This window comes from Gracilinanus agilis, chromosome 4 (genome assembly GCF_016433145.1).
Source record: "Gracilinanus agilis isolate LMUSP501 chromosome 4, AgileGrace, whole genome shotgun sequence".
In the NCBI taxonomy this organism is placed as follows: Eukaryota; Metazoa; Chordata; class Mammalia; order Didelphimorphia; family Didelphidae; genus Gracilinanus; species Gracilinanus agilis.
In genome coordinates, this window is record NC_058133.1 from 165,698,175 (window position 1) to 165,723,671 (window position 25,497).

The following is a 25,497-nucleotide window of genomic DNA, read 5'->3' on the forward strand; positions in this document are numbered from 1 at the left end:
AGAAACAACAGCTTTATTTTCACCCTCCAGTGGAGACTCTTCGGCACCTGATCCTGTGGAGCCTTTTGCCTATTCATACGATAGAGTCCAGAGCTACCGTGGAGCCAGAAGATGACCTCACGCCTACACCATCTGTCATAGGAATCACCTCCCACCCCTGGGACCCAGGTTCTCCTGGGCAGCTGCCAGTTGGGATGGAAGGAAATAACCTTGCACCCTTTGGGCAGATGACTAGCCGGATGGAACTAGAGACAGGGGAGTTAGATGATGCAGCCCTGAGTTCCCTAGAGCACCTGCCCCCAAGAGCCAGAAACTCTGGAATCTGGGAGCCCCCAGAACTGGACAAAGACATTACTGAAGAGCCTCCTACCACAGAGGCTGTTGGAGGTTACAAAGTAGTAAGGAAAGGTAAACGTGATTTTTTAAAAAATTAACTGTAAATCGAGGGGTCAGAGAACCAGAAAACCTGAGAGCACCTAAGATCGTTCCTTACACATCAGTGCATTCACAGATAGATGGTTACGTTAAATGGGATTGAAGCAAGCTTGCCAAAACACTGCCTTTCTCTTTCCCATGCCCATCTTGAGCACCCTATATGCTATCCTACATGGTGAAGGGAGACTTAGAAGACAAAAGATAGAAAAGATCTCTGTCCTTAGAAAGCTCCAAGCTTGATAGAGGAGACCTGGCTTCAGCCTTCATCTGCTTCTAGGTTAATGAGAGGAAAAGTCTATTCTAACAAGAGACTTTTGTCCCCTGGGGACCCTTATTCTTGTTGGGGAGATAGAATACAGAGAGCAAAAGAACAAACCTTCCAACCAAAACTCAGTAGACACTGAAAGGAGATGGGGAGGAGTAGGACATACAGGACACTGGATGGGAAGGGAATTCAAAGTCAGGCCACTGCGGAAATGTAGAACAAGGAAGGAAGGAAGGAAATCTGTAAGGATGCAAGAGGAAAGGGAAGGGGAACTTTGTGGATTTTTAAAGGCTAAGGAAAATAAGATGCAGGAAAAACCAGCTAAGAAAAGGTTTACCACCTTGAACAACATAAAGGAGAGAGGCCGGACTGCAGAGTTTGGGTCTGAAAAGAGTTCTGATAATAGCCATTGTAAGATCTTCAGCAGGGAAGATGTGGGATCCAAGTAGCGTTGGGAGAGAGATACTGATTTTTGTTTTGTTAAGTCTTCCATCAGTTTGATTCTCAAGACCAGCCCAGTTTCCAAGCCCCTACTCCATTAGGATTCCAAATTTATTCTCCTAGGATTCATTCTTTCTCTCTGAGGTCTCTGGGAACTGACAGTCTTCATATTTTCTCTCTTGGTGAATCGGTAGAAAGTTCTCTCCAATTCCCTGGGGTGTAATCATGTATGATCTTATGTTTACTTTGTTCTTTCTTAACTTTTTCCCCTTTTTTTTCTCCCACCTTCTTTGTTCTCCCTGTCTCTGTTCTCTCTCTCTCTCTCTCTCTCTCTCTCTCTCTCTCTCTCTCTCGCTCTCTCGCTCTCTCGCTCTCTCGCTCTCTCGCTCTCTCGCGCTCTCGCTCTCTCTCTCTCCTCTTCCTTCCCCTTCTCTTCTTTTTCCTTTTCCTCCCTCTCCTCTTTCCTCTCTCCTCTCTGTTTCCTCTCCCCCCTCTTGTTTCTCTCTTTTTTCTCTTTTTCTCGATTTCCTCCATGGTGGTGGTGGTGCAGCTGAGGTGGCAGGCAGCAATGCTGTCCCTGCATTGCCAGAGTGTGGCAAATCAGAAACTGAGCCACCAGAAGCTGGAGGCGGACCTAATGCCGCGGGTAACATATGTGATTCTCTTTGGAGCTGCAAAAGGGGTAGGGAAAACTGAGTAAGGGCAAAAGTGAAGAGCCTGCAAGGAAAGCCAGGTGGGAGCAAGGAACTATTGTCTGAATTAATTCCTCAGAGCCACTTAGATCCAGTTAGACCCCAGCCACCAGCTCTTTAGGGTGTAATGGTCAGATGAAGGTCTGCATGGGTTAAGAAGGATTGACATGCTGACCTTTGGCCCATACCTCCACCTTTGAAAAACCACACATCCAAAACCAAGTAATCTCCTTCACAGACAAGAGAAGTCCAAACTAGATAAAATACAGGAAAGGGAGGCAGAAAAATAATACTAGCATGGACTCATCTTTGTACCTTACCTGACTAAAGCCACCCATTCCCACCCTTTCTTACCATCATTAAAATGGGCTGGTTAAAGAACCACAGATATCAGATAGTGAAGGTAGATAGTGATTTGGACTCTTTCTACTTTCTTAGGTTCCCCTTGTAACAGTCGGACCTACTTTGAGTCTGTCTGCTAGGATATAAAGGGAACAAGAAATGGAGGGAAAATGTCAATCTCCTGCAGTGAAGTCAGCTAGCAAGAGCTGCTATCTTGTTTTTAATTATGGTTTTAAATCCAACCCACTGCCTTGATGTCCCAGCCCAGTCCCTCACCCTCAGAACTTTGAGTTAAATCACCTTCTTCTCATGTCTCCAGTTGAGGTGATCTACAACCTTTTTTTTCTTCCATCTTCCTCTCACTTCAAGCATCAGCCAACCCTACCAAGAGACTATTTCTTCCCTAAGTTGGGTTTAGTACAGAATAAGTTGCATGAAAGTGAGATGTTAACTAACCCGTGAGAGACTCATCATAATGGACCGTTAATACACAAGGCATGAGTTACTCCAAGAAGGGTATTTGAAAGACTTTGTACAAGAAGGGGACAAGCTGTCCCGTCCCTACTCTACTGTGTCTGGTCCTTTCCTTTCAAAGAGCTACACCTTGGGGAGCTGTATAAAGCCCCAGTTATTTGGCTATAGGAGAGGGAATATTGGTTAGAGATGTTCTTTTGCTTCTCTAGGCTTATTCGAACAGAGGAAATAGGGAGGGGAAGCATGTCTTTCCACTCACTGTGTACTCCTGACTAGTAATCTCTATCCCTCTGCCTCTTGCCATGGGAAACAGGAAACTGTTTTTATGTCAGTATGCCAACTGGACCCCCAGAATCAAGCACGGACCCATCAGACATAGCCAGGAGCTCCTCCCAGCAAGATGTCCCCCATTCCTCCCCAACAGAGCCTGAGCACCAGGGAGGTGGTGGAAATGAGAGAAGGGGTCAGAGTTCGGCTCCCAGCCTAGCCCTCAGGGATGTGGGCATGATCTTCCGGACCATCGAGCAGCTCACACTCAAACTCAACAGGCTTAAGGTGAGAGGGAGTGCTTGGGTGCCACCATAAGGCTTTTCCTTCTGGGCCCCAGCAGACCCACACTTCCAACCACCCTCTTCTCTAAGGGGCTTGTGGATGGAAGGGGTTTGAGCAGTATTCATTTATCCCACTCTACCCCAAACATTCTTCTAGGACATGGAGACTGCCCACCGGGAGCTGCTAAAGTCCTTGGGGGCAGAGTCATCTGGTGGCACGACACCTGTGGGTGGCCTCTGCTCAGAGGCAGCTAAGTGGACTGAGAGCCCCCCTTCACCGCCAGCCAACGAGTCCGTCTCTTCATACTCCAAGGATAGGCACGAGCAGGGACCAGGCCCTGCGGCTGGTGAGTACCGCGGGCTTCCGTGTCTTTCCCAAGGTCTAGCCCTGGCTCAAAAGACAACACGTGGGGGGTGCATGAAGAACAACAGGAATATAAAGGGGAGTAGCTCCTCATTTTTTCTCTGGAGGTACCCAGGCCTCTTTGCCATGGAGATAAGCCTGAAAAAAGTTAGATTCACAGCCTCTTCTCTGAAAGGACACTGGCTGTCCAGAGAAGGAGGCAGAGTGGGGAGGGCTGCAGGGATCGAACTTTACAGTGGGAGTTGCTGGGCCAAATACATGGGAGGCGTCTGTGTGGACAGACGTCCTCCTGTCCTCTTGTCCCCATCTCAGCTCTTCTTTCCGTTCCCTCTCCCTGTTTCTACAGACCCTGACAGCCTTCTAGAAGACAGTCCAGCGGATATAGCCATTTCACTGGGACTTTAATCATGGACACCCCCAAGGCTTTCTGGCTCCCCGCCTCCTCAGGGACTGCCCCAGGGCAGGGGGCACAGGAGGGAAGACCCCAAACCTCAGTCCTGCGGGGAGAACTAGAATCTAAGCCAGGTCTGAGAGGGAGCCGGATACCTGGCTCCACGCATGTTGCTTCTTCCATTCAAATCTCAGTCAAGTTTGCTGTCTTCTACCCCTCACTCGAGCCTCAAGTCTCTGCATGCTGATTGCATCTGAGAGGCCCCTCTCCTTCCCTGAACATGTGTCTGTACACATATGTGTATATGTGTGCGCACCTCGCAGGCTTGACTATCACATCTGTACGTTTGAGCGAGAGATGGAGTCGTCTGTATAAATGCACTTTCTCCCCCCCATCCCCTCTCCTAGGACCCCCAAGGCCGCTCCCTCCCCCTCGCCATTTCGGTTTTCTATAAATATGTATGTATTGTATGTGCGTCTTTGCTCTTGTAAATAACTTCTCTTAGGCCTCTGCTCCTGAGATGGGGCCGGGGGAAGGCTGGAAGGGGCTCGGAATGGGAGTGCCGGCTCCGCTCAGCCTCCCAGGAAGAGCCAGGCAGGTTGGCCCACCTTCCTCGGGGAAACGCCGCCCGGGGATCCACTCCCGGAGCTCCTTACCGCTCTCCCAGCAGAGGAGAGGCCGGCGCCCCGACACCCACAAAGGAAGTCAGCCGAGCATTAGGGACGGGGCCCACCCCCAGAGGGCATCTTCCCGTGAGCTCCCATAATATCTGTCCTTCCTTTAAAAATTAATAGAATATACACACTGTGCTAGGTGTATATATATATATATAATATATATATATATAAAATATATAAATATATAATATATAAAATAGATATGGAAATGACTGCTGTTTAAAATGATGTATAATCTTTTATTTTCCTTTTATGGTTAAGATTTTTTTTTTTTAAGAAAACTTAAATATTCTCCAGTTGTGGTGTGTGATTCTTGGAGTAGGCTTTTCCTGGGAGAGTAGTGGGGAGGACCTCCTGCCCGAAGGCCTGCTCTTACATCACCCTTCTCATCCAGGTGGCTCTCACAGACGCAGCCCTTCACGTGCACGGGCAGTTTCAAGCCTTAAAGAAGGTCTAAATTTGGCAAGTGCCTCCAAAAACTCAGCTCGCAGCCTCTAGACTTCTAGATGGGACCAGGAGGCTGAGAGCGGCCCGGGCCGAGCTTCCCGGCTCCCGTAGGGAGGATCCTGCTCTCAGAGGCGCTCGGAAAGCTGAGCCACGTGGCAGGAGTTGGGAGAGACGAAGGATTCGCTGGGGCTGGAAGAGCCGCTGGAAGGCTCCCTGAAAGGGAACTGAAATGTATGTGGCACATTAAAATTCCTAAAACATCTTACATACATCATTTCATCTGAGCCTCAGCTCGTACAGCTGGGAATCCCACTTAAAGAGGACAAAACGGAAACTTGGAGATTGGGGGGGGGGGTTTGTCCAGGTCGCCCCCGGCCCAGCGCCCTTTAAATCATGCTAAAGATAGGATTGGACGGGCTAGAGAGCCAGGTCTGGAGACAGATGGTCCTGGGTTCAAATCTGGCCTCAGATTTCCTGGAAAGTCACTTAACTCCCATAACCTAACTCTTGTGCCTTGGAACAGGGACTCAGTCTTGCTTCCAGGGCAGGGGGTCAGAGAGGTGAGTAGCCTTGAATGTCATGTCAAACTTGGGAGTTTGACGTGTGATTTGCAGGCAGTGGGGAATGGGAAATGGCGTGTAAAGTAAATTCACATGCCTGTAAAAAGGCCTGCACTTGTTTTACTCCTAGTTCCACCCTTTTCTGCTTTTTCTCGTTGGACCTTTGAAAGGGAGTTGTTGTGAGTGAGCCCTGCTGTCCCTCCCGCCTCTCAAGATCTACTGTTCCAGGCACGTTAAAATGGGGAGAGGAGAGGCTGTCCAAAGAGGGTGAAGGGGGCAGGGAAGCATCGCACACCGTAAGCAGAAGCAGAGTTGTGGGACTGCGTCTGGCCTGGTCAGCCCTGAAGCACGTTGGGGAGCCGCAGAAAAGGTTGGGGGGGGCTCAGGACTAAAGGCCTGCCGGAGTCTGTTTAGGAACAAGCGTGCTTGCCCAGAATGGAACAGGAGCGACGCTGGGGAACCGCCAGAACTCCAGGGAAGTCTGCGGAGTCTTCAGAATGACTGGCACAGAGCGGGGACGAGGTCCCGCAGAGTAGAGGGACCTTAAATAAGCAGGACTTGCGTTATTCTATAAGTCTGCAGGCAAGCGCAGCTCTCCCGGGGCTTGCCAGGCAGGCATCCTAGGCCTGGCCGTACCCTGGGGATCCCTGGAGATGCCACACCAGACACTGCGACGTCCCCCTGGACAGTTCTGGATGTCGGTGCTGGGAAAGATGGGAGGAGACACGGGCGAGCGAGGGAGAAGATCGGAAGAGTTACAAAGGAGGGCGAGGGCCATAGTTCTGTTGGATCCCGTCTATCGTGGCATAGAATCAAGATGGCAAGAGGGGACCCTCCATAGTCCAGCTCTGACTTCTCCGTTCCTTCCCCTCTCCCTTCCTCCCTCCCCTTGGCACGGGCTGTCCCTCTTGTCCGACGTGCTCTTCTTCCTCAGCACACTTTAGTCTTCCCCTCCAGAATGTGTCTCATTCAGGTCTTGCAGACTATTCTGTTGGTGTCCTCTGTCACATCCACCTTAAGTCTTCTCTTCCAAGCTGCTCCTTCAGCGAATGCTCCTCTGGCACGGTCTGCATCTTCTCACCTTTTATAGATACGCCAAGCCCCCAAGCACGAGCATCCTTTCAGATGTTCTTACCTGTGCACCCGTTGTCTTGCCCTGTAGGATGCCCTCCCCAAGAGCAGGGTCAGTTTTGTTTTTCTAGCCCTGGAACAATGCCTGGCACACAGTAGGTGCTCAGAAAGTCCTAGCTGGATTACCAAGTAGGGCAGAAAGTGGCTTTGAGCCGGAGCCTTTCCTTTTTTTTTTTTTTAAAACCCTCACCTTCCGTCTTAGAATCAATGCTACGTATTGGCGCCAAGGCAGAAGAGTGGTAAGGGTGGGCAATGGGGGTCAAGTGACTTGCCCAGACAGGAAGTGTCTGAGGTCAGATTTGAACCCAGGACCTCCTGTCTCTAGTCCTGGCTCTCGATGTACTGAGCTACCCAGCTGCCCCCAACCTTTCCTCCTTCTGAATGACCATGTCTCCTTGAGGAGGGTATTCAGGCTCTTGAACTCCTTTATCGTGAATACCGTCAGCAGAGCCTCCCCAGACAAAGGTGCCAGAGCTTCTGCCCCTCTGCAGCCGGAGAGGGGCTCGTGGGGTGAAGGCACCTTGGCTTATTGTGTAAGCAGAGGTTAATATATGCACCCTCGGGGAGAGCAGCAGATAGTGTGGGCTGTGTTCAGAGTCAGTTTGGAGCTGGCAGGATCCCTAGGGATCATCTGTCCAAAGAATCTCAGAGGTCTAGTCCAGCCAGGACCTGAACTGGAACCCCTGCACGGTCCCAGCCAGCCTCTGCTCTGAAGATCCTTGCTCCTTTATGAAGCAGCCTATTCCGCTCTGGGACAGCTCTCATGGTTTTGGAATTTCTAATGGTTAGAGAGCTTTTCTTTCGGTACTCTGGAGCCCAGCAGAATATATGACATTCTTTCAAATACTTGAACACAACTATCATGTTCTCCTACAATTTTCTCTTCCAAGCTACACATCCCCAAAGCCTTCCACTAATCCTCCTATGGCATGGTTTGCTTCTCTCACATAGCCCAGACATGTCTAGGCTATCCCAAGTCCTACTGTGCTAATACTGCTTCACTGGCCCCAAAGCAACAGGCAAGGCTCTAATAAAAAGTGTTTGGAGATCCTCAGAAACAAAGATACAAAGAGAAGTTTATTATTGCCCCACAGATGATTCGGGTTGTTAGTTCTTCACCCCTGAGTGGATAAGCCTTCTTCATTTTTATTCTTGGAAATGGGGTCTCGAGGAAGCATCATGTCCTGGATCATGTTGTAGGTCTCACATTGTGGAGGAAAGGAATTTTTCTAATACAGAAAGGGGAGGAGAAAGATGTTTGGTTAAATCTAAGTTCAACGTATTTCCCAGGAGTGAAGCCTTGTGATGGGAGTATAACGAAATAGGATTATGGAAGATAGAGTTTTAAAAAGTGAGTAGAAAGGAGCTGACCCCACAGCAAGAGCAATGGAGATTGGTGACAGGAAGGGTTTCAACATAAATCGGGAGTCCCTGAACCACGAATAGCATTTCCTTTCTTGAGGTTAGAATAAGACCAAGAGTGGCAGTATTCCAGGGCTGGGAATGGATTCAGGCTCACCCACAGCATCAGTGTGAGCAACCCGGTGGGTCCTTTAGTTGGAATTTTGGGTTTGGTAAACTTCACTTGATATTGGACAGCAGCGAGGAAGCCTTTCAGACCCATTTCTGTGATTCGATTCCCTGAAGACATAAAGGAAAAGGGAAGGTACTTCTCAGGGCTTCCCTACTCCCCAGTTATTCCCAATTTAGGTCCACTTCTCACACCTCATTCACCCTTTTGGTCATCTTTAATCCCAAAGAACTACTGCTGGCTGCTTGTGTACCTTGTTCCCAAGTCTCCTTCTAGCTCTCCATTTCCATGCTCTTCCAGCCTCAAGCTTTGATCCCCCACACCCTGCGTGCATGGCTCTCTGCATAGTTTATTCATGGATAATTCCAGGCGGGGAGTAAGGAAGAAAGACTTCTTTTGTCCCTCTTGGTGGCGACTGGCTTCGGAGGTGCCAGAAATGGATACGGAACCTCTTCCTTAGGAAGTCGGGGGAGGTTTTTGTACTTACGGATAAGATTGAGGTGCATAAGAACTTTGTTTCCTGGCAAGTAAACCTTCCCATTTCGATGCTCCGTCTGCTCTAGAAGGGGATTGAGGATCTCGGTAGGCTCCGGAGTTACCTGGTCAGAACAAGGAGCAAGAGATAGGATTATCAAGCGGTCATTTTGGCCCATTTGAACTGCCTCCTCTGGGCAGGATGGCCTCCTTGGTGCTTCTGGAGAGAACTAGGGAAAGGCAAATGATGGGGCTCAGTTCTTGGGAAGTTCAGATTCTGATGTGACAGACAAGGTGCACCCCAGGATCCAGAAGGCGGTAAGAGCAGGATACCTTTGGCTATCAGGCATGGGAAGATGAGGGGGGGAGAAGCAGAGGTGATAAAGGAAGTCAGTCCAGAAAATGTTCCTAAAATTGGCAGATGATGTGGATGGGAATTAGGAAAAAGGGAAGGTTTGGGGGCTCATTCGACGGTCTTCACATCTCTGTGGCTAGCCAGACACAAATAATAGTGCTCCTTGTCCCCCTAACCTAGGGTAGCGGAGGAGGGGGAAGGGATGGGCCTCCCCATCTTGAAGTGGAATTAGTGGAAAGGCGAAGACCATGGTTGTTCCCTCCAGCCACGGAGCCGGGCCAGAGAGATGTACCCAATGGTGGAATGTGGATCTTGGTGAAAGGGGAGGAAGATTGAAACTGAAATAGGCTGAAGGAGAGGGTGTGTAGGAAAGCTGCTAGTTCCCTGCAGAAGGCCGAGGATGGGGTGCAGGAACTTAGCTAGTGGTCGAGAGAGGACAAGAAAGGGAGGGAGGAGAGCTGCGGCAGAACCTTGGGGTTCCTGCTGTTAGTAGCCCAGGGAGGTGATGGGTGCTTACTTACACCCCTCCCCATCAGGAGCAATCATGTTCCCAACCTTTTCCTGAATCACCTCAGACTCGGCGAGTGTACTCCGCTTCTCTTTGGGCCCCAATTTGGCTCCCTTTCCCCGACCAGGCTTCTGTTCTGGGATGGTCACCTCTGACGGATGGGGAGAGTGGTCAGAAGTGAAGTCCTAGATGTGCGAGCGCTGCCTCCGCCCCTTTGAGAAGATGAAGGGACAGAGGCCGCTCTCTGGGCCCTTAGAAGGCGAGTCCAGAGGAGTCTGGGCGAGGATGAGGGCAGTAGGTGTGACCGCTGCTAAATCCTCTCTGGGCTCCCGAAGGGGGTGATACCAGAGGCTCAGAGACGGGGAGCTGATTGAGTTGTGGGGGAGGCCCCACCGGAGAACAGCCCTCTCCTTACTCCAGGAGACCAGACCCTGGGCGTCCTGCCTCCCGGGGAAGATACTCACTGCCTTTACCAGCCTTGCTGGTATCCTCCTTCTTTGGGGTAGTCTGTGTGGGAGATGTCCCCGACCCCGACTTCTCCTCTTTCTTGGCTGCTTCTTGCTGCAGTTGGGGAAGAAGGTGATCCTAAGGACTCACCCTTGAAACTTAGAAAGCACATAGGACAACCCTGCAAAGTAGGCAGCAGAAGTGCCGTCCTCCCCATCTAAGAAACCAGAAATGGGGCCTTGGAAGCTAAAAAATGCTAGATTCAAACCCAGGTCTCCAGGACTAGTCCAACTGTCTTTCCACCTAGGCCAGGGGCTCCCACCTTTTTTACTCTTGAATTCCTTAGCTTTTAGTAAATGTAGCAGGGGGCGGCTGGGTAGCTCAGTGGATTGAGAGCCAGGCCTAGAGACAGGAGGTCCTAGGTTCAAATCTGGCCTCAGCCACTTCCCAGCTGTGTGACCCTGAGCAAGTCACATGACCCCCATTGCCCACCCTTACTACTCTTCCACCTAGGAGCCACTACACAGTATTGACTCCAAGACGGAAGGTAAGGGTTAAAAAAAAAAATTAAATGTAGTAGCACTTTCTATTCAGTATGAAAGGAATGAAGTTTTGGGGCTTACCATGTTTGTGCACCTAAAAAAACAAAATAAGCTTATTGCCCAGGGGCTGTAACCAATGAGAAGTATTCCCTGCGACCCCTGGACAAGCTCCTTCCTCCTGGGCCTCCCCTGACTGCTGCTGCTCCCTCCCGGCATTCCCTCCCCTGGACCAGCCACACCCGCAGAGGCGCGCTCCGAGCCTCTCCGCTCCCGGCCTCCGCCGTTCTACCCAGCTCGAGAGACCTTCTCCTTCTTCTTGCCCGCTGCACCTTTGGCGGTCTTGGGTGGCTGCAGCTTGTCGATGGCCACAGCGCTGCCAGTCCCCTGCGTCAGCTGACCCTTGTCTCGGTCGCGTTCTCCGTGGCGGGAGGAAGTGGGCTGTGGGAAGGGCCCCGAGGCCGTTAGCGCCCCGCTCCGTCCGCTCGGGAAGAGGAGAGGACCAAGCAGGCTCCCCAGCGCCCCGGGCTCAGGCCCCGGTCTCAGCGTGGGTTAGAGGAGATGGCCGGGTGCCTTGTTACACAGAGGAAGGAATGGGCCGGGGAGAGGGCACAAACCGGCACGCGGAGGGCACGGGGTACGAGAGGCGTCCAAAGCCAGTTCTAAAGGCTTCGAGGAGAAAGGGACGACGGGGACGTTTTGATGGGATGAAAGAAGAATGCAGGCGTGCGGCAGGGCATCGGAAACTAGCCACGTAGGCGTGGGAGGGAGAATGAGGCGGTCCGCTGCAGGCCATCCCGCCCCGAGGGCCTGCCACTGATTTAGCGAAGGCTGGGCCCGGCTGGATCCCTCACCGATCCCCTTAGGATTCTGGATCCCTGAGTCCCCTTTTCGAGCATTAGTCGCCTGCGTTCCACCACCTCAATGTGTGTTAGTTCGAAAGGCTGCAGGACCTAAGGCCGTCGGGGAGAAGGTCAGGGTTCTTCTGGCACCCAACAAACACCCTCCCCCAGGATGGACCCCCGCTCCCACCCACCTCGGCTAGCTTCATTGCGCCCTGGTCCTGGATTCGATTGTGGGCCAGGGACAGCCAGAGCAGGGAGCGGTTCAGCCTCAGGCCCTGAGGTAGGGAGAGAGGAACCGATGGGGACTTGAGACAGACCCCCTCCCCGGATGGGGGGCGGGGTTCTCCTCTGCTTTCCCGGCCCCTCCCTCCTGTCTCCAAGAGCCCCATCTCCCACACACTCCCTCTGGTCCCCGGGACACTCCAGCTCTGCCCTACCCCACTCGCTCCCTCCCTACCCACCGAACCCTTTCCCGGCCTCTTCTAGGCTGCCCCCAAGCCTTCCCTTCTAGCCCCAGGGTCATCCCCTTCAGCCCCTGGATCCCTTCCCCTGGCCCCTAGCCGGGGCTCTTCTGCCCAGTCCGGGCACCCCCTCCCGTCCCCATTCCCCGGATCCCGGCTGTGCGCTGCTCCCTCACTTGGGCGATGTGGCTGGCACCCTCGTCTCCGATGTGGTTGTAGCCCAGGTTGAGAGAGACCAGAGTGCGGTTGCTGGTGCGCAGCGTGGACAGCGCCTGGCCCAGGAGCCGGGCCCCGTGATCGTCGATCTTGTTGTTCCGCAGGGACAAGTGCATGATGCTGGTAGAAGGAGATGGGCGAGGGAAGGCCTCGGAGACGGGCCTCAGAGGGCGGCAGGGGGGCCCAGGGGGCGGGACTGGAAGGGGCCCAGGCCGAGGTGTGGGACACGAGCTGGGTGGGTGAGGCAGGAGGGAGGAAAAGGCAGAGTTCTCCCAAAATGGGAGCCCCGATGGGGCGTGGGAGAAGGGCGGAGGCTCACGTGCTTTCCGGGACCATGAGCCTGTGGTAAGACTGCTCCACAATGGGGTTTCCCTCCAGAGACACCTTCCTGATAGGGATTGGGGAGATCAGCCAAAGTGGAGGAGGGAAAGGGAGCCCCTAAGCCAGGCAGCCCTGGACTGGGGTCCTGGCAAACCCCCAGAAGCCCGGCGCATTTTCCTGCCGGGGGAAGGTGAGTGTTGTGGGAGAGGCAAAGTGGGAGAGGCCAGGAGTCAAGAAGGGACAACCGAGGAGGGCTAAGAACGGCCTAACAGGAGGTGAAATTTCAAGAAAAGTCGAGTCTGGTTTGTACTTCAGTGGGTCGCGGATCTCCAGCCAAAAGAAGTCACCTAACCCAAAGCTCCCATTTCACAGATGAAGAAACAGACCTAGGGAGAAGCTTGAGGTCACATTCTCGGAATCTGAACCCAGCTCCTCTGACTATACTGTACTACAAATGATTGGAGGTGGGATGGGAGTGGAGCTCTAGTGTCAGAGCCGGGAGCTCCCTTCTAGCCCCTGGAATTCCTTGGCTACCAGAGACTGGCAGGACTCAAATTCTTCCCCCTGCCTAGACACTTTAAGACCATCATTCTAGAACTAAGAAGGGACCTTTGAGGCCATCTAGGCCAACACTTTATTTTCCATAGGAGGAAACTAAGGCCCAGGAAGATTAAGTGGGTTCTTCCAGGGTCACCAGATGGGATTTGAACCCAGTTAGCCTGACTCTCAGACTTTACTGAGACCCTGTTAAAGTATATCTGAGGAAGCAGCTGGGTGGTTCAGTGGATGGAGAGTCAGGCCTAGAGACAAGAAGTCTTGGGTTCAAATCTGGTCTCAGACACTTCCTAGTTGTGTGACCCTGGGCAAGTCACTTAACCCTCCATTGCCTAACCCCTTACCACTCTTCTGCCTTAGAACCAATATAGAGTATCAATTCTAAGACCAAAGGTAAGGGTTTAAAAAAAAAAGAAAAAGAAAGTTTTAGAGGCTCCCACATCACTGCATGTTCCAGGGATGCACTTGTGGCACACTAGCGTGTCCATCTTCCCCTCTAGGCTGCTGTCCATCCCCCTTCCCTAGATGAGGCTGGTCCCAGGGACAGTAATTCTCTGGGAGAGCTCCAAAGTCAGGCAGCTCATCTTTATGTCCCAAGGCGGAGAGATTGGAGGAAAAGGCCTTTGCAGGGAGTGAGCCACCTACACCAAAGGCCTTTGGCAAGGGAGCGTGAGCCAGGACTAGTAGTGCCCATTTATAGGCTCAGGACACGTCACTGAATTTCTCATAGGCAAATGAAGTTGAATCAATAGAAAATGAGAATAAAAAGACTGCCAAAGTATTAAAACTAATCTTTCTCTTGCATTTTTTCATTTAAAACCATTTTTTATGTTTTATTTACTGTGAATGAATTTCCTCATTCATTCTCTCACTAGGCACAAGACAATGTGTTATTATTCCCATGTTACAGATGAGAAAACTAAGGCCAAAAGACCTGTCACACAGCTTACTTTATGCCAGAGTGGGGACTAGAACCTAAATCTCTTGACTTAACACCACAGTAACAATGTTCTGGGCTCTCTTCTCTTCTCTCTCTTAGATCTGGGAGTTAGTTTTTAAAATAAAATTCTTACTTTCTGTCTGAGTAACAACTCTAAGACAGAAGGGCAAGTGCTAAGCCAACAGAGTTGTGACTTGCTCAGGGTCACAGAGCTAGGAAGGGTCTGAGGCTAGATTTGAACCCTGGTCTTCCCCAAACCAGGCCTGGTACTCTCATTGTCCTCCCATCCTAGGGTTCTTAAGCTGGGGTCCATGAACACTCAAGTGACCAGTTTTTGGATAGATTTTAGGAGGTCTGAGAAACTTTGATTGTTAAGAAAATTACATAATCTTTTTCACTGATCTAACTGAAATTTAGGATTTCCTTCCCTTATGGGTTTCTTGATTTATTTTTATTATTTTTTTTCAATTAATTAATTAATTTAGAATATTTTCCCATGATTCATGTTCTTTCCCTCCCCTCCTCCCCACCCACTTCCTGGAGCTGATTAATAATTCCACTGGGTTTTACATGTACCCTTGTGATTTTTTAAAAATCATTCTAAGAATGGGTCCAGAGATTTCACCAGATGCCAGAGGGATTCAGGATATAAAAAAGGTTTAAGAATCCCCTGTTCTAGACTCTTTTAGATTTCATTATCTCTGATGAATTTTTTAAGATCATCAATTTAGAGCTGAAAACATCTAACCCAAAACCTTCATTTTACAAATGAAGAAACTGAGACCCAGGGAGGTCCAGAGTGCTTTTCATGACTTAACATGTCTTTATGTTTTATGATTTAACAGTCTTGTCTGAGAAGAACCAGCCTTTAGGCTTCAGGCGGAAATGTGAAATGAACTGGGAGCAAGAGAAGGCAAAACTCCCTGAGATTCCAACCTGGAAAATCCTCAAGCTGAAGGAAGGATAATTGGGTCAGGAGTCAAGGGTAAAGCCCAGAGATCCACCCCCCTACAGGGAATAGGACAAGCAAGGAGGCAAGGATCTAGGAGGGATCTGTGTGACTGTCTTCTGTAAACTCTCCCACAAGGGTATTTTCTGTTTCATCTCACCTTTTTAGGAAAAATTCTTTAAGATAAAACCAAATTAAAAACCTCTAACATCTAACCCCCGCCCCCAGGCCTCATTTTCCTTCTCTGTAAAAGTAAACTGAAGGGGGCAATTGGGTAGCTCAGTGGATTGAGAGTCAGGCCTAGAGACAAGAGGTCTTGGGTTCAAATCCGGCCTCAGACACTTCCCAGCTGTGTGACCCTGGGCAAGTCACTTGACCCCCATTGCCTACCCTTACCACTCTTCCACCTATAAGTCAATACACAGAAGTTAAGGGTTTAAAATTAAAAAAAAAAAAAAAGTAAACTGGACTTGAGGTTTTCCTGTGTGAAGGAAGAGATTTCCTACCCAGTAGTCAGGTATGTGTTGGGGAAAAGAGAAGGGACGATCAAGGAAGGAGCTTGTTTCTTTCAGAGCCTACAGAGCAGAGCATCAGAGGTCATTTGGTCCAATCATCAGGAAACTGAAGCTCAGAGAAAAGTAAGGCTTTGAACCCAGGTCTTCTTAGAGAAGATGTGTGAAGGAAAAGTGCTAGCAGCCCTCCCCTCACCTGCCCACAGTTCCCAGCCCCTCTCCCTTGCCCCACCCCAAATCTACCCAGAGCCTTGGAGGACAGGACTTCTCCCAGTCCTCTTGTGCTTACTTGAGACTGGAGGAGCAAGCTGGGATGAGGGTAATTAAGACGGTCAAGGTCTCATCAGTCAGCCCCACTTTCCACAGGCTGGGGTACAAGGGGGGGGACAGATGAAGACTGTCAGTTCAGACACCCAGCAACCTAGAACCCAAGCATGATAGTCCCTTCCCTACTCACTATAGGCACAGAATTTCCTTCCCAAATCCCCTCTAGATATTCCCTCCAAGTCCCTCTTTTTTTCCTCCTCTCCTCCCCCCTCAGCATCTCCCCAGGGTCCCATATTCCCAGAAAGTACACCAGGCCCACCCTCTCGAGGTGTCCCTCCTTGTCCCCCAGCACCTCTCTCTCCATCTCCTCTGTTGCCTGGGAGTCCCATTGCTTCACAAAATAACTAGGCAGCACTTATAGAGCCCTTAAAAGTTTCCAAAGCACTTTAGAAACCATCTCTTTTGGTCCTCACAACAACCTGGGGGGGTGGTAGGTGTCCCCATTTTACAGGTAAGGAATCTGAGGCTAACAGAGATTAACAGACTTGCCCAGAGGCCTATAAATAGTAAGAGCAGGATTAGAACTTCCCCACTCCCCCATATTCCCCAACCCTCTTCTCCCTCAGTTGCTCCCTTCTCCCGGAGGGCCCCCTCCTCACTTGATGGCCTGCAGCTGGGTGAGACTGGGCAGACACTTGCAGAGAATGCCCAGAAGTGGATCTGCCAGTTTCCAACCTGCAGGAAGAAAGGAGGCTGAAGCCCTTGGAGGCAGAGTCCCGAGTGCTGGGGCAGGGGACCCAGAAGAGAGGCTCACCTCGAATGAAGATTTCCCGAACCAACTTGGGGTCCTCTTGCTCCAGGTCCACCTGGATGGTGGGCCGGAAGAAGGCATACTTGGTCTCGATCTGGAGGAGGCTGTTTTGGCTACAGGTGGCAGAGGGCCGCTGTTCCTCCCCTGAGGACATGTGGGGAGGGGGTCTCAATCGGACCTCCCTCCCCCACTCGGCCTCCACCCGGTCTCACCCTCAGCCTTTTCAGGGATGCCTGAAGGAGATGAGTCTATCTGAGGCTCCCAGGTTCCTAGACTGAGGCAGCGAGGGACCAGAGAGACAGTGGAGTGCCATCACCTCTTCTACACATCTGTCAGTGAAGAGGATCAAAGAAGGGCAGAGGCCCCTGCCTCACTGTGCCAGGCTCCTAAAAGTGGCAAGCACCAAATCTCTAAGAATTTGGGGTAACCCCAGGATGCAGAACGTTTGGGACCCTGGGCAAGTCATTTAACCCCCCTTGCCTAGCCCTTACCTCTCTTCTGCTTTGGAACCAATACACAGTATTGATTCTAAGAGGGAAGGGAAGGGTTTAATTTTTTTTAAAAAGCATTTGAGGATGTAAAGAAGAAAACTTAGAAGAAAGTTGAAAGGGGCGAATAAGGGAGCACAGTGGGAGCACAGTAGATGGAGAGCCTCGCCTGGAGTTGGGAGGTCCTGGGTTCAAATTTGACTTCAGGCACTTCCTAGCTGGGTGACTCTGGGCAAGTCGCTTCACCCAGAATCTCTTAGATTGATTCTAAAATAGAAAGTAAGAGTTGGGGGTGGAAGGGTGAGAGTTAATTAAAAAAAAAAGTTGAGGAAGGAGCCTAGGGGGACCTGTCTTCCCAAACTGCTGCATGGGCAAGAAAGATGGGTAAATACTAAAGAAAGTTCTCCCCCTCGTCGTCTTCACCATCACTGAGATTTCCATAGCGCCTGCAATCCTCGCTTCTCCCTCTAGGGGCTCGCTCCCGGCACACCCCGGGCCTCCAGGACCGGTGGGATAGAGAGCCTGGGTCAGAGTCCGAGGGAGATCGGATGGCGGCGAGAGACCCTTGGGAACGCGCGGGGGTGGGGGTGGGGGTGGGGGTCACTTGCCCGGGGGCTTTTCGGTGGCAGTGGCGGAGGCGGAGCGGCCGTGATTGCGGACAACGACTTTGGGGAAGTCGGTGAATCCCGAACGAGTGCAGAGTTCGAGAAAGTCCTGTTCCAAGATGCCCACGCATTGGTACTCCTCTGAGGGACGAAGGGAGGAGGGCAGGGGGGATGGGGATCAGCCGGGACCCCCTGCGATGGCGCCGCGCGTCCACCAGGAGACGACAAAGCCCGGGGAATCCCGATTTCAGTTCCCGAATAAACTGGGGAGCTCAGATTTGGCTTCCCATTTCCTCCCTGTCCCATTGTTTCTTCGTTCCCCTGCCCAATCCCATCCTCTCAGAGTCTAGAGCTTCCTTACCCCTGCCTCGCTAATTTTTTTTTTTTTTTACCCTTCCTTTCCGTCTTAGAATCAATGCTGTGTATTGGATCCAAGGCAGAAGAGTCTAGGCAGTGGGAGTTCAGTGACTTGCCCAGGGTCACACAGCTAGGAAGTGTCTGAGGTCAAATTTGAACCCAGGACCGCCTGTCTTTCCTCCACGGCTATCTATTGAACCATCTACCTACCTCCCCCCACACCCCACGCTCCTATCTTGTCTCTTCATTCCCTACCCTTGTCCCTTCTGTTTCTTTATAAACAGCCCTTTCCCCCAAAGATGGATGAAGGAGTAGAGAAGTTACACAGCTAGCTCCTCGGTATAATTAGGATTTGAACCCAGGTCCTCTGATTCCAAATTCACTGCGTGCACATTGTTTCCCTCTTTTCCCCTTGGAGTCATACCTGGATTTTTGGGCTCCTCCTCCCCCACAGGGGGTAAGACAGGCGGTGGTTTCTCCTTCACTACCCTCTCCCCCTTTTTCGGTAGTCGCTTCAGGTTGTCGGTGTTTTTGGACCCTGGGAAAATGTGGGGGAGGGGCGACCCGGCTGACCCCACCCTCATAAAAATTAAATTTCACTTCCCTCCAAGAGAGCCGAACATTCCCTCTCTCCCCACCCTGGGTCCCTCCACACTCTCTCTCATCTCCCCCACTGTCTCTGGGTGGCAGCCCGACAGCCCGATCGATGCCCATCCGAGCTGGGGAACTCAATCGAGACTCACCCTAGATAGCCGCACTTGGGTAGTCTCCGAAGAGTAGGGGGCCTAGGCTTTGGAGTGGAAGCGAATAGATAGTTGGGAGGTTAGTGAGGAAGGGGGAAAGCCTGAAGGGGTAGCGTCTGGGAGAGGCGGGAGGACTCGGGCCTGGGGGACGCTGGAGGAGAGGCGCCGTAAAACTGGGGGCAGGCGGGCTGGGGGCTGGATTAGTCTGGATGGGGGGTCAGAGCGAGGAGGGGACCGGGATGAAGTCGGGGAAACTGGAGAAAAGGGGACGGAGCTCTTTCTGGAAATCGGAATTTGGAAGAGATCCACCCTTTGCCTTCTCGACCTGCACCTCAGGCTTCTGAGCGTCCTTTTCTCTCCAAGACAACGGGGCTTGGGCTAGGGAGGGCGGGAAGGCCTGGAGACAACTGCAGGTCGCTCGCGTGGTCTGCAGAGGGCGCTCCGGAGCCAGAAGCGCCAGGCGAGCCTCTGCCTCAGAGCGCATGCGTGTCTATTCCGCTGAGCTCCCGGACCCAGTGGAGCTGACCACTAGGTTCTTCTGGGTCCCCAAGGCAGGGGTGTTGCTGAGAAGCAGGGAGTTGGGCAGCGGAGAACTGTCCAGCCCGTGAGATGCTCTGAGTATCGATCGACCTCAGATCGATTTATCTGTGAAGGGGCTTGGAGACTCAGTTAATTAAACAGCTAATGAGTTAACTCCAGGGAGCCGGCTCAGGAAGACTCAACTGAGTGCAAATCTGGGCTCGGACATTTACTAGCTGTGTGACCCTGGGCTCGTTACTTAACCCAGTTTACCTAATTTTTCATAAAAAAGAAGCCCCGAAGTCCTCCCTCCCGCCAGAGCCTAGAATCTCCTCCGAATCAAAGATGCTCAGGACCACGAGAAATCCAACAACTTTATTTACAGACACGGGACAGAGTTCCCCACCGAGGAATCCCAGGCTGGAGCTGTAAAGGCTTGGGGAACAGTTAGCAGAACAGGAGGAGGACCTGCCCTCCAGTCCCCCACGCTTCATAGTGATTCCGCTTACTCTCCTGGGACCCAGAAATCCTGGCTTCCAGATCCTCTTCTCTTCAGCCATCCGAGGGCTGCCTCCAAGGAGGGGGCACCGGGGAAGGGTTTCAGAACCCGGGCATCCCCGGACCTCTTCCCCTCCAGGAATGGCTCTCTCCCTAATAACCCAAGGGGAAGGGAGGGGAAGATGTGTGACTCTTTGAGTCTTTCCTCAGTTTCTGGGCCTGGTCATGGGGGGAAGGGGGACTAGCCAAATGGAATGCCCCCCCACCCAGTCTCTTCAACGATCCTGTCGCCTCCTCGGGGGCGAGGGAGGGTGTCGAACAGGGGGCAAGTCATAGTGTCCCGGGATGTGGCTGTTCTTAGGTGAGTCGTAGTGGCCGGGAGGAAGACCTGGCGGGATGGGAGGCAGCGTACCCCCAGCGATGAAGTCTGGAGACAAGAAGAGGGCCAGGGGAGCTATGAGAGGCCTGTATCCCAGCCCTCCACTCTGGGTCTTCCTAATCGATTTCCATCATTCCTTCACTCTTCCTCCTTCTTTCTACCCTCCCCTCCTCCTAATCTCTCTCCTCCCCCCCTCTCTGTCTACTTCCTTCCAGAGAGCTAATCCTGCCCTAAGGACCCACAACCCCGACCCATAAAAACTTCCCAGTAAATTCTCCAGGCCTTTCCTTTACGGTCCCTCCCCACCCCCACCCCATGGTAGTCGTTGTCTGGCTGGGACAGTGATCCTTCTTCTCACCCGGGGCTGGCGGGTTGGGCTGTTCGTAGGTGCCACTGTCCCTCTGGCTGTCTGGCCTTCGAAGTCTTTGACTCTGCCGGGGCTGGAGCACGTGCCTGCGGGGTGGACTGGGCTCCCCAGATGTCTCAGCGGCAGCGCACGAAGGACCTTTCATCTCCATGTAGCTGCCCTCATTGGGAGGCCCCAGAAGGCTGGGTAAATCCCGAATGGTGGCGTAGGGATTCTCGCTGCACAGGGAGCTTATGCTGGCCCCCAGCCCCTCCTCTGGGATGGGCCCTGAGGAGGAGGAAGATCTGGGCTGAGCAGAAGGAGGGACCCCGGGGTGTCCAGTAGGGCTGCCTTCTCTCAATGTCTTTTTGTCCATCTGGTAAGTGAATCCCTGCTACCCACCCACTTCTGCCCTCTTCCCATTGAGCCTACCTTTACCATACAGGTGTGCCAATCCGTTGCCAGAGCTGTAGCTATAACGATCCAATAGACCTCGCCCTAAGGAAAGGGACGGACCCCTGTCAGGGCCCAGCTTAGACAGCCATTGGTTTGAAAACTGGAAGGGATCTTAGAGATCATTGCTGTCCAACTCTTTACCTTTTACCGAGGAAAAAACTGAGGCCCAAAGGAAGGGACTTTCCCATTAGTATGGAAGAAAGCTAGGATCTTCTACCTGACTCAGATCTTCACCTCCACCCATGCTGCCACAATGGGAAAGGACATCCCCACTCTTCTCCTTCAGAGGCTCCCAGATATACAGATGCCCTTCTCCCTCACTCAGGCTGAGAGGAATCCCATGGACTCATAATAGGATGTTTCTCCCATATCTACCCTTCCTTCAGCCCTACTTAATCCCCAGGTATATAAAATCCCATACCCCGGTGCCCAGGAGGGAGCTCCTTGTGGTGCTTCCAGTCAGCAGGCAGAGTGGCATGGCTGTCTTGCCCATAAGCCCCAGGGCGTTCTGGGGCCTGGAGGCTAGCAAAGAGCTGAGTGCCTGGCACCTGGGAAGGCAGTGAACCCAGCATTATAAGAATAACAAGACAACCAGAGAGAAGAAAAGGTCCCCTGGTCCAACCTATATATTAATGGAATTCCTGTAACATCCGGTACAAGAGACCATTCGGTCTCTACTCAAGATGCCCATGGCCCATTTCCCTCTGGGGCTCCAATTATGAGAAAAACATGGGGCAGCCAGAGCCGACCACAAACTTCTAGCCAATGCTCCTAGATCTACCCTCTGGGGACAAGAAGAACAAGAATATAGCCCTTCTTCTACATGACAGGTCTTCAGAAACAGCTAGACTATAATCTTCTTCCCTCTCAGTCTTTTCCAGGCTAATCATGCCCAGTTGCTTTGACTGATCCTCCTACAAGGTCTCCAGTTCTCTCACCACCCTTGCCCCCCTCCTCCTCTCAACCTGCTCCTCTTCTCCAGCTTTCCCCAAATCCTAAACCCAATGATGCCTTCCTCCCACCCCCAACTCCCTTTCCCGAGGCACTGACCTTGTTGGGGGGTGGGGGAGTGGGAGAGCACTGGGACAGTGTGTGGTAGCTGGGGTTGGAGTAATAGTGACTGTAGCTTGGTGGGACATCTGGGCAAGACAGAAGAATCAGAGGAGGGACAGAGTCAGAATCCAAATTCAGGAATGAGGCAGTCTCTAGGATAGAGAGCAACCTCTTTCCCTGGGTAGGGGGCAGAGGGAAAGCTTATGATCCATGGCTATTAGGATGGAAGAGAAGCAACCAGAGGGACCCAAATCCAAGATCCCATTGCCCAGCCTCTCTTACCCATTCTGTTCACTCTGCCTTTACGTTTCACAGGTAAAGAATGTCTCAGTACAGAGTGGGAATGAGTCAGAGAATGTGAGGGCAGGAGGGGATCTTTAAACACTGGCACAGACCCTGTCTCCATTTGCACATGAGGGAACAGACTCAGAGAATGGAAGTAATCCAGCCAAAGTCACCAAGGAAGAGAGTGGCCAAGCAGGATTTGATCTCAGGTCTCCTAAGTACAGAGACTGGCTTTTGTGCCCTCTTCTTGGGCCTTCTCTACACTCAGAATGTCCCATGTCTTCCTGTGCCCCTGATTCCTAACCCTCACCTGGGATGACATATTCAGAGCCATCCAGACGTCCACTGCTGTAGGCTACAGCCAGATGCTGGTGTGCTTTGCCTTTCTGCCACTGTCGGTACCCAATGAATAGTGCTATCAGGGCCACCACCAGGGCCCCCAGCACTGCAATGCCAATCACGGCTCCCAGAGAGTCATATGTCACTGGCAGGGTGGGCACCATGGTGAAGGGCTGATCCTGGTTCCCTGGACAAGAAAGGAGACAAGAAGCAGTAAGTGGGCATTCCCTTGTACTGCTAAGAACAGAGAGAGTAGAAGAATGTATGTTCCTTGAGGGCAGGGACTGCCATCATTTTTTTGTCTTTGTATCCTCAGTACTTAACAAGTAAGTGTCATACAATTAGGTTTTGAATTGAATAGGAGAAACCACCCCTAGCCCCCCAACTTTGCCCTGGGAGAAATCAGGGACACTCACCAATTTTGCAGGGGGCACCACTGTGACCTGGTGGACATATACAAGCCCCTGTTTCAGCCTGGCACTGTCCTTCAGGCCCACACTGGCACAGTTGGGAGCAGTTGGCACCAAACGTACCTGGAGGGCAACCTAGAGGATAAGCAAAGAAATGAATGGCCAAGCAAATTGTGGTCTGGGAATGTAATGGAAGATGAGTGTGCCCTAAGAAATGGTGAATGTGCTGAAGAAAGAGAAGTCCGGAAGGTTCTGCATGAACTTATTCAGAGTGAAGCAGAGAAGAGAAAACAGCTGCACAACAATCCCAACAGTGAGCACACAAAGAACAACCGCAACAAAATTAGAAGCGAATAATGCGAAATATAAAAAACAAACATGGCTCCAGAGAACAGCAAGGAGAAGACGCCCCACTCTATGTCTTTGCAGAGGTGGGAGGTCCTTCCACATAGTTTTTAATGTATTCATCAGTTTTGTCATTCCCTGCCCCCTCTTTTTCCTTAAGAAGATTATTTGTTATGGGGATGGTTCTCTGGGAGGCAGAGGGGACAGATATTGAGGCAAATGTGAGAAATGCTAAAGAAAAGATCAGTTATCATTGCTTGCCTTCTCAATGTGCACAGGAGTGGCTGGAGAATTTGGAACTTGAAATTTTTAAAAAGAATTTTGTAAGATATCAATTTAAATTTTGTTTAAGAGGGGGGACAAAAGAGCCACAATCATTTGACCACCACAACCATCTTTTGAGGCAAACAGGGCAAACAAAGGGTATTTCAGATTGGGATGGGACACAGAGATCATGTAATCTTGACTCTTCATTTTATGGGTGAGGAAAATGAAAGCTAGAGAAGATAAGTGACTTGCCTTGCCAGAGGTCATGCAGCAAGTTTGTGGCAAAGGCAGGTCTCACACTCAGGGCTCTTAACTCTCAGTTTATTGCTATCATTTCTTGCTCCCTCTGTGGGCCATTTGATCCATTGGCCCTTGGCCATATTCTGTACCTTAATAATCTTTGGTTTAACATGATATTGATGACTATGTATCTACATGCATTAGTTTTGCACTGTCATATCAGGGATCTCCTCTACTGGTTCAGTGCAGAGTCTCCCCTAGATTGGATCAGGAGTTTAGCTTTTCCAAGCTAAAATATAGCCTCAGGCACTTCCTAGCTGTGTGACCCTGGGCAAGTCACTTAACCTCAATTGCCTAGCCTCTAACTGCTCTTCTGCTTTTTAGTATCAATTCCAAGACAGAAAGTAAATGAGATGTTCTCTCCAAAATGACAACCTACCCTGCCCTTCCATCATCATCATCGTCATCATCAAAGCTAGCATGTTCATAGTACTTAAAGGTTTACAAAATGCCTTAAACACATTTGATTCATTCTGTTGGTACCTTCAGAGCAGAGGCGTCCAGTCCAGCCTGGTGGGCAGATGCAGTTTCCCTCCTGGGGTTGGCAGTGCCCACCATTGTGGCACTGGCAGGGAAGAGCACAGTTGATGCCCCAATACCCCAGTGGGCATGCTAAAGGGGAAGAAAGGAAACCAGTCCAATAAAGGCCAAGAGCAGGAATCTGAGTCATACTACTCTCCTCCATTGGATCCCCCATTGAATTTGGGACCTCCTGAGCCCAGAGGGTTGCTCTTTCTGTGTGGCCTCCCCTCTGTTCCTCCCCCACTCTTGACTATAACTCACGCTGAGAACAATCAGGGCCAATCCACCCAGCATGGCAGCGACAGCTTCCATCTACAGGGTTGCAGGAGGAGTGATTGGCACATTTGCAGGGAGCACAACGCTTGCCATATCGACCAGGCTGGCAGGCTAGGGAGAAACAGTAGAAGGTCAGGGGCTGCAGTTGGGGAGAGAAATATATCCCCCTTCCTAGAGCCTTCTGTCCTCTCTGCTCCGCCTCCCACCCCCACCCACCCCATCTTCCTGCTTCAGGCAATATTTTGACATGGATGGTAGTGGGAAGTCAGACACCTGCTATCCCTCAAGTGTCCACTGATTTGGTTCAGAGACAGCTCTCATCCCAGCAGACTTCTGGGACCTTTGCCTCCCTCTCTTACTTGCCCCCCCACCCCATCTTTCAGAGACCAGGGCAAATCTCTCCTTCATCAATTCGTGTCTGACCAGTTCAAACCACAGACCCACATTGTCCCTCTGAATTCCTACAGTGCTTACAGATGAAGATGAATCACTGAGGTTATCTTGCCTACCCTCCCAACAGATTAGCAGAATCAGGCTGAGAAACATTAACTGTTGTTTCCTAAAGTCATACAGTTGTTTCCTTTCTCCCTCCCTCTTTCCCTCTTTTCTTTCTTCCTTCCTTCCTCCCTTCCTTCTTTCCTTCCTCCTTTTTTTCTTTCTTCCTTCCTTTCTACTTCCTTCCTTCCTTCCTCCCTTCCTCTCTTCCTTCCTCCCTCCCTTCCTCTCTTCCTTCTTTCCTTCCTTCCTCCTTTCTTTCTTTCTTAGTTTCTTTCTTTCTTCCTTTCTTTCTTTCTATTTCCTTCTTTCC

At 51.3% G+C, this 25,497-nt stretch overlaps 3 protein-coding genes across 3 annotated transcripts in view; 1 reads left to right on the forward strand and 2 right to left on the reverse strand.

Moving 5' to 3' along the window:
• Positions 1 to 4,761, forward strand: part of ARHGEF11 (Rho guanine nucleotide exchange factor 11) — a 157,958-nt gene extending 153,197 nt beyond the window's left edge. Inside the window, exons 37-41 of the mRNA XM_044674084.1 lie at positions 31 to 408; positions 1,692 to 1,787; positions 2,963 to 3,204; positions 3,358 to 3,547; positions 3,911 to 4,761. Coding sequence (XP_044530019.1) covers positions 31 to 408; positions 1,692 to 1,787; positions 2,963 to 3,204; positions 3,358 to 3,547; positions 3,911 to 3,969 — 965 coding nt within the window. The 3' untranslated portion in view covers positions 3,970 to 4,761. The remainder of the gene's footprint in view (positions 1 to 30; positions 409 to 1,691; positions 1,788 to 2,962; positions 3,205 to 3,357; positions 3,548 to 3,910) is intronic.
• A 351-nt stretch (positions 4,762 to 5,112) lies between these two features.
• LRRC71 (leucine rich repeat containing 71) lies at positions 5,113 to 18,665 on the reverse strand. Its single transcript, XM_044675031.1, has 19 exons — positions 18,590 to 18,665; positions 18,376 to 18,489; positions 17,598 to 17,735; positions 16,505 to 16,645; positions 16,350 to 16,425; positions 15,713 to 15,790; positions 12,466 to 12,534; positions 12,107 to 12,266; positions 11,661 to 11,744; positions 11,479 to 11,577; positions 10,931 to 11,065; positions 10,103 to 10,199; positions 9,686 to 9,789; positions 8,789 to 8,888; positions 8,290 to 8,411; positions 7,890 to 7,999; positions 7,137 to 7,355; positions 5,737 to 5,980; positions 5,113 to 5,292 (listed from the first exon to the last, which is right to left on the reverse strand). The coding sequence occupies exons 1-19, from the start codon at positions 18,663 to 18,665 to the stop codon at positions 5,113 to 5,115; spliced, it is 2,346 nt and encodes a 781-aa protein (XP_044530966.1).
• Positions 18,666 to 19,569: 904 nt separating this feature from the next.
• The window catches only part of PEAR1 (platelet endothelial aggregation receptor 1), a 16,288-nt gene continuing 10,360 nt past the window's right edge, over positions 19,570 to 25,497 (reverse strand). Inside the window, exons 10-18 of the mRNA XM_044676694.1 lie at positions 24,675 to 24,800; positions 24,375 to 24,503; positions 22,986 to 23,114; positions 22,541 to 22,756; positions 21,943 to 22,031; positions 21,314 to 21,440; positions 20,869 to 20,934; positions 20,449 to 20,724; positions 19,570 to 20,138 (exon numbers count right to left, since the gene is read on the reverse strand). Of these exons, the coding sequence (XP_044532629.1) occupies positions 19,987 to 20,138; positions 20,449 to 20,724; positions 20,869 to 20,934; positions 21,314 to 21,440; positions 21,943 to 22,031; positions 22,541 to 22,756; positions 22,986 to 23,114; positions 24,375 to 24,503; positions 24,675 to 24,800 (1,310 nt within the window). The 3' untranslated portion in view covers positions 19,570 to 19,986. The remainder of the gene's footprint in view (positions 20,139 to 20,448; positions 20,725 to 20,868; positions 20,935 to 21,313; positions 21,441 to 21,942; positions 22,032 to 22,540; positions 22,757 to 22,985; positions 23,115 to 24,374; positions 24,504 to 24,674; positions 24,801 to 25,497) is intronic.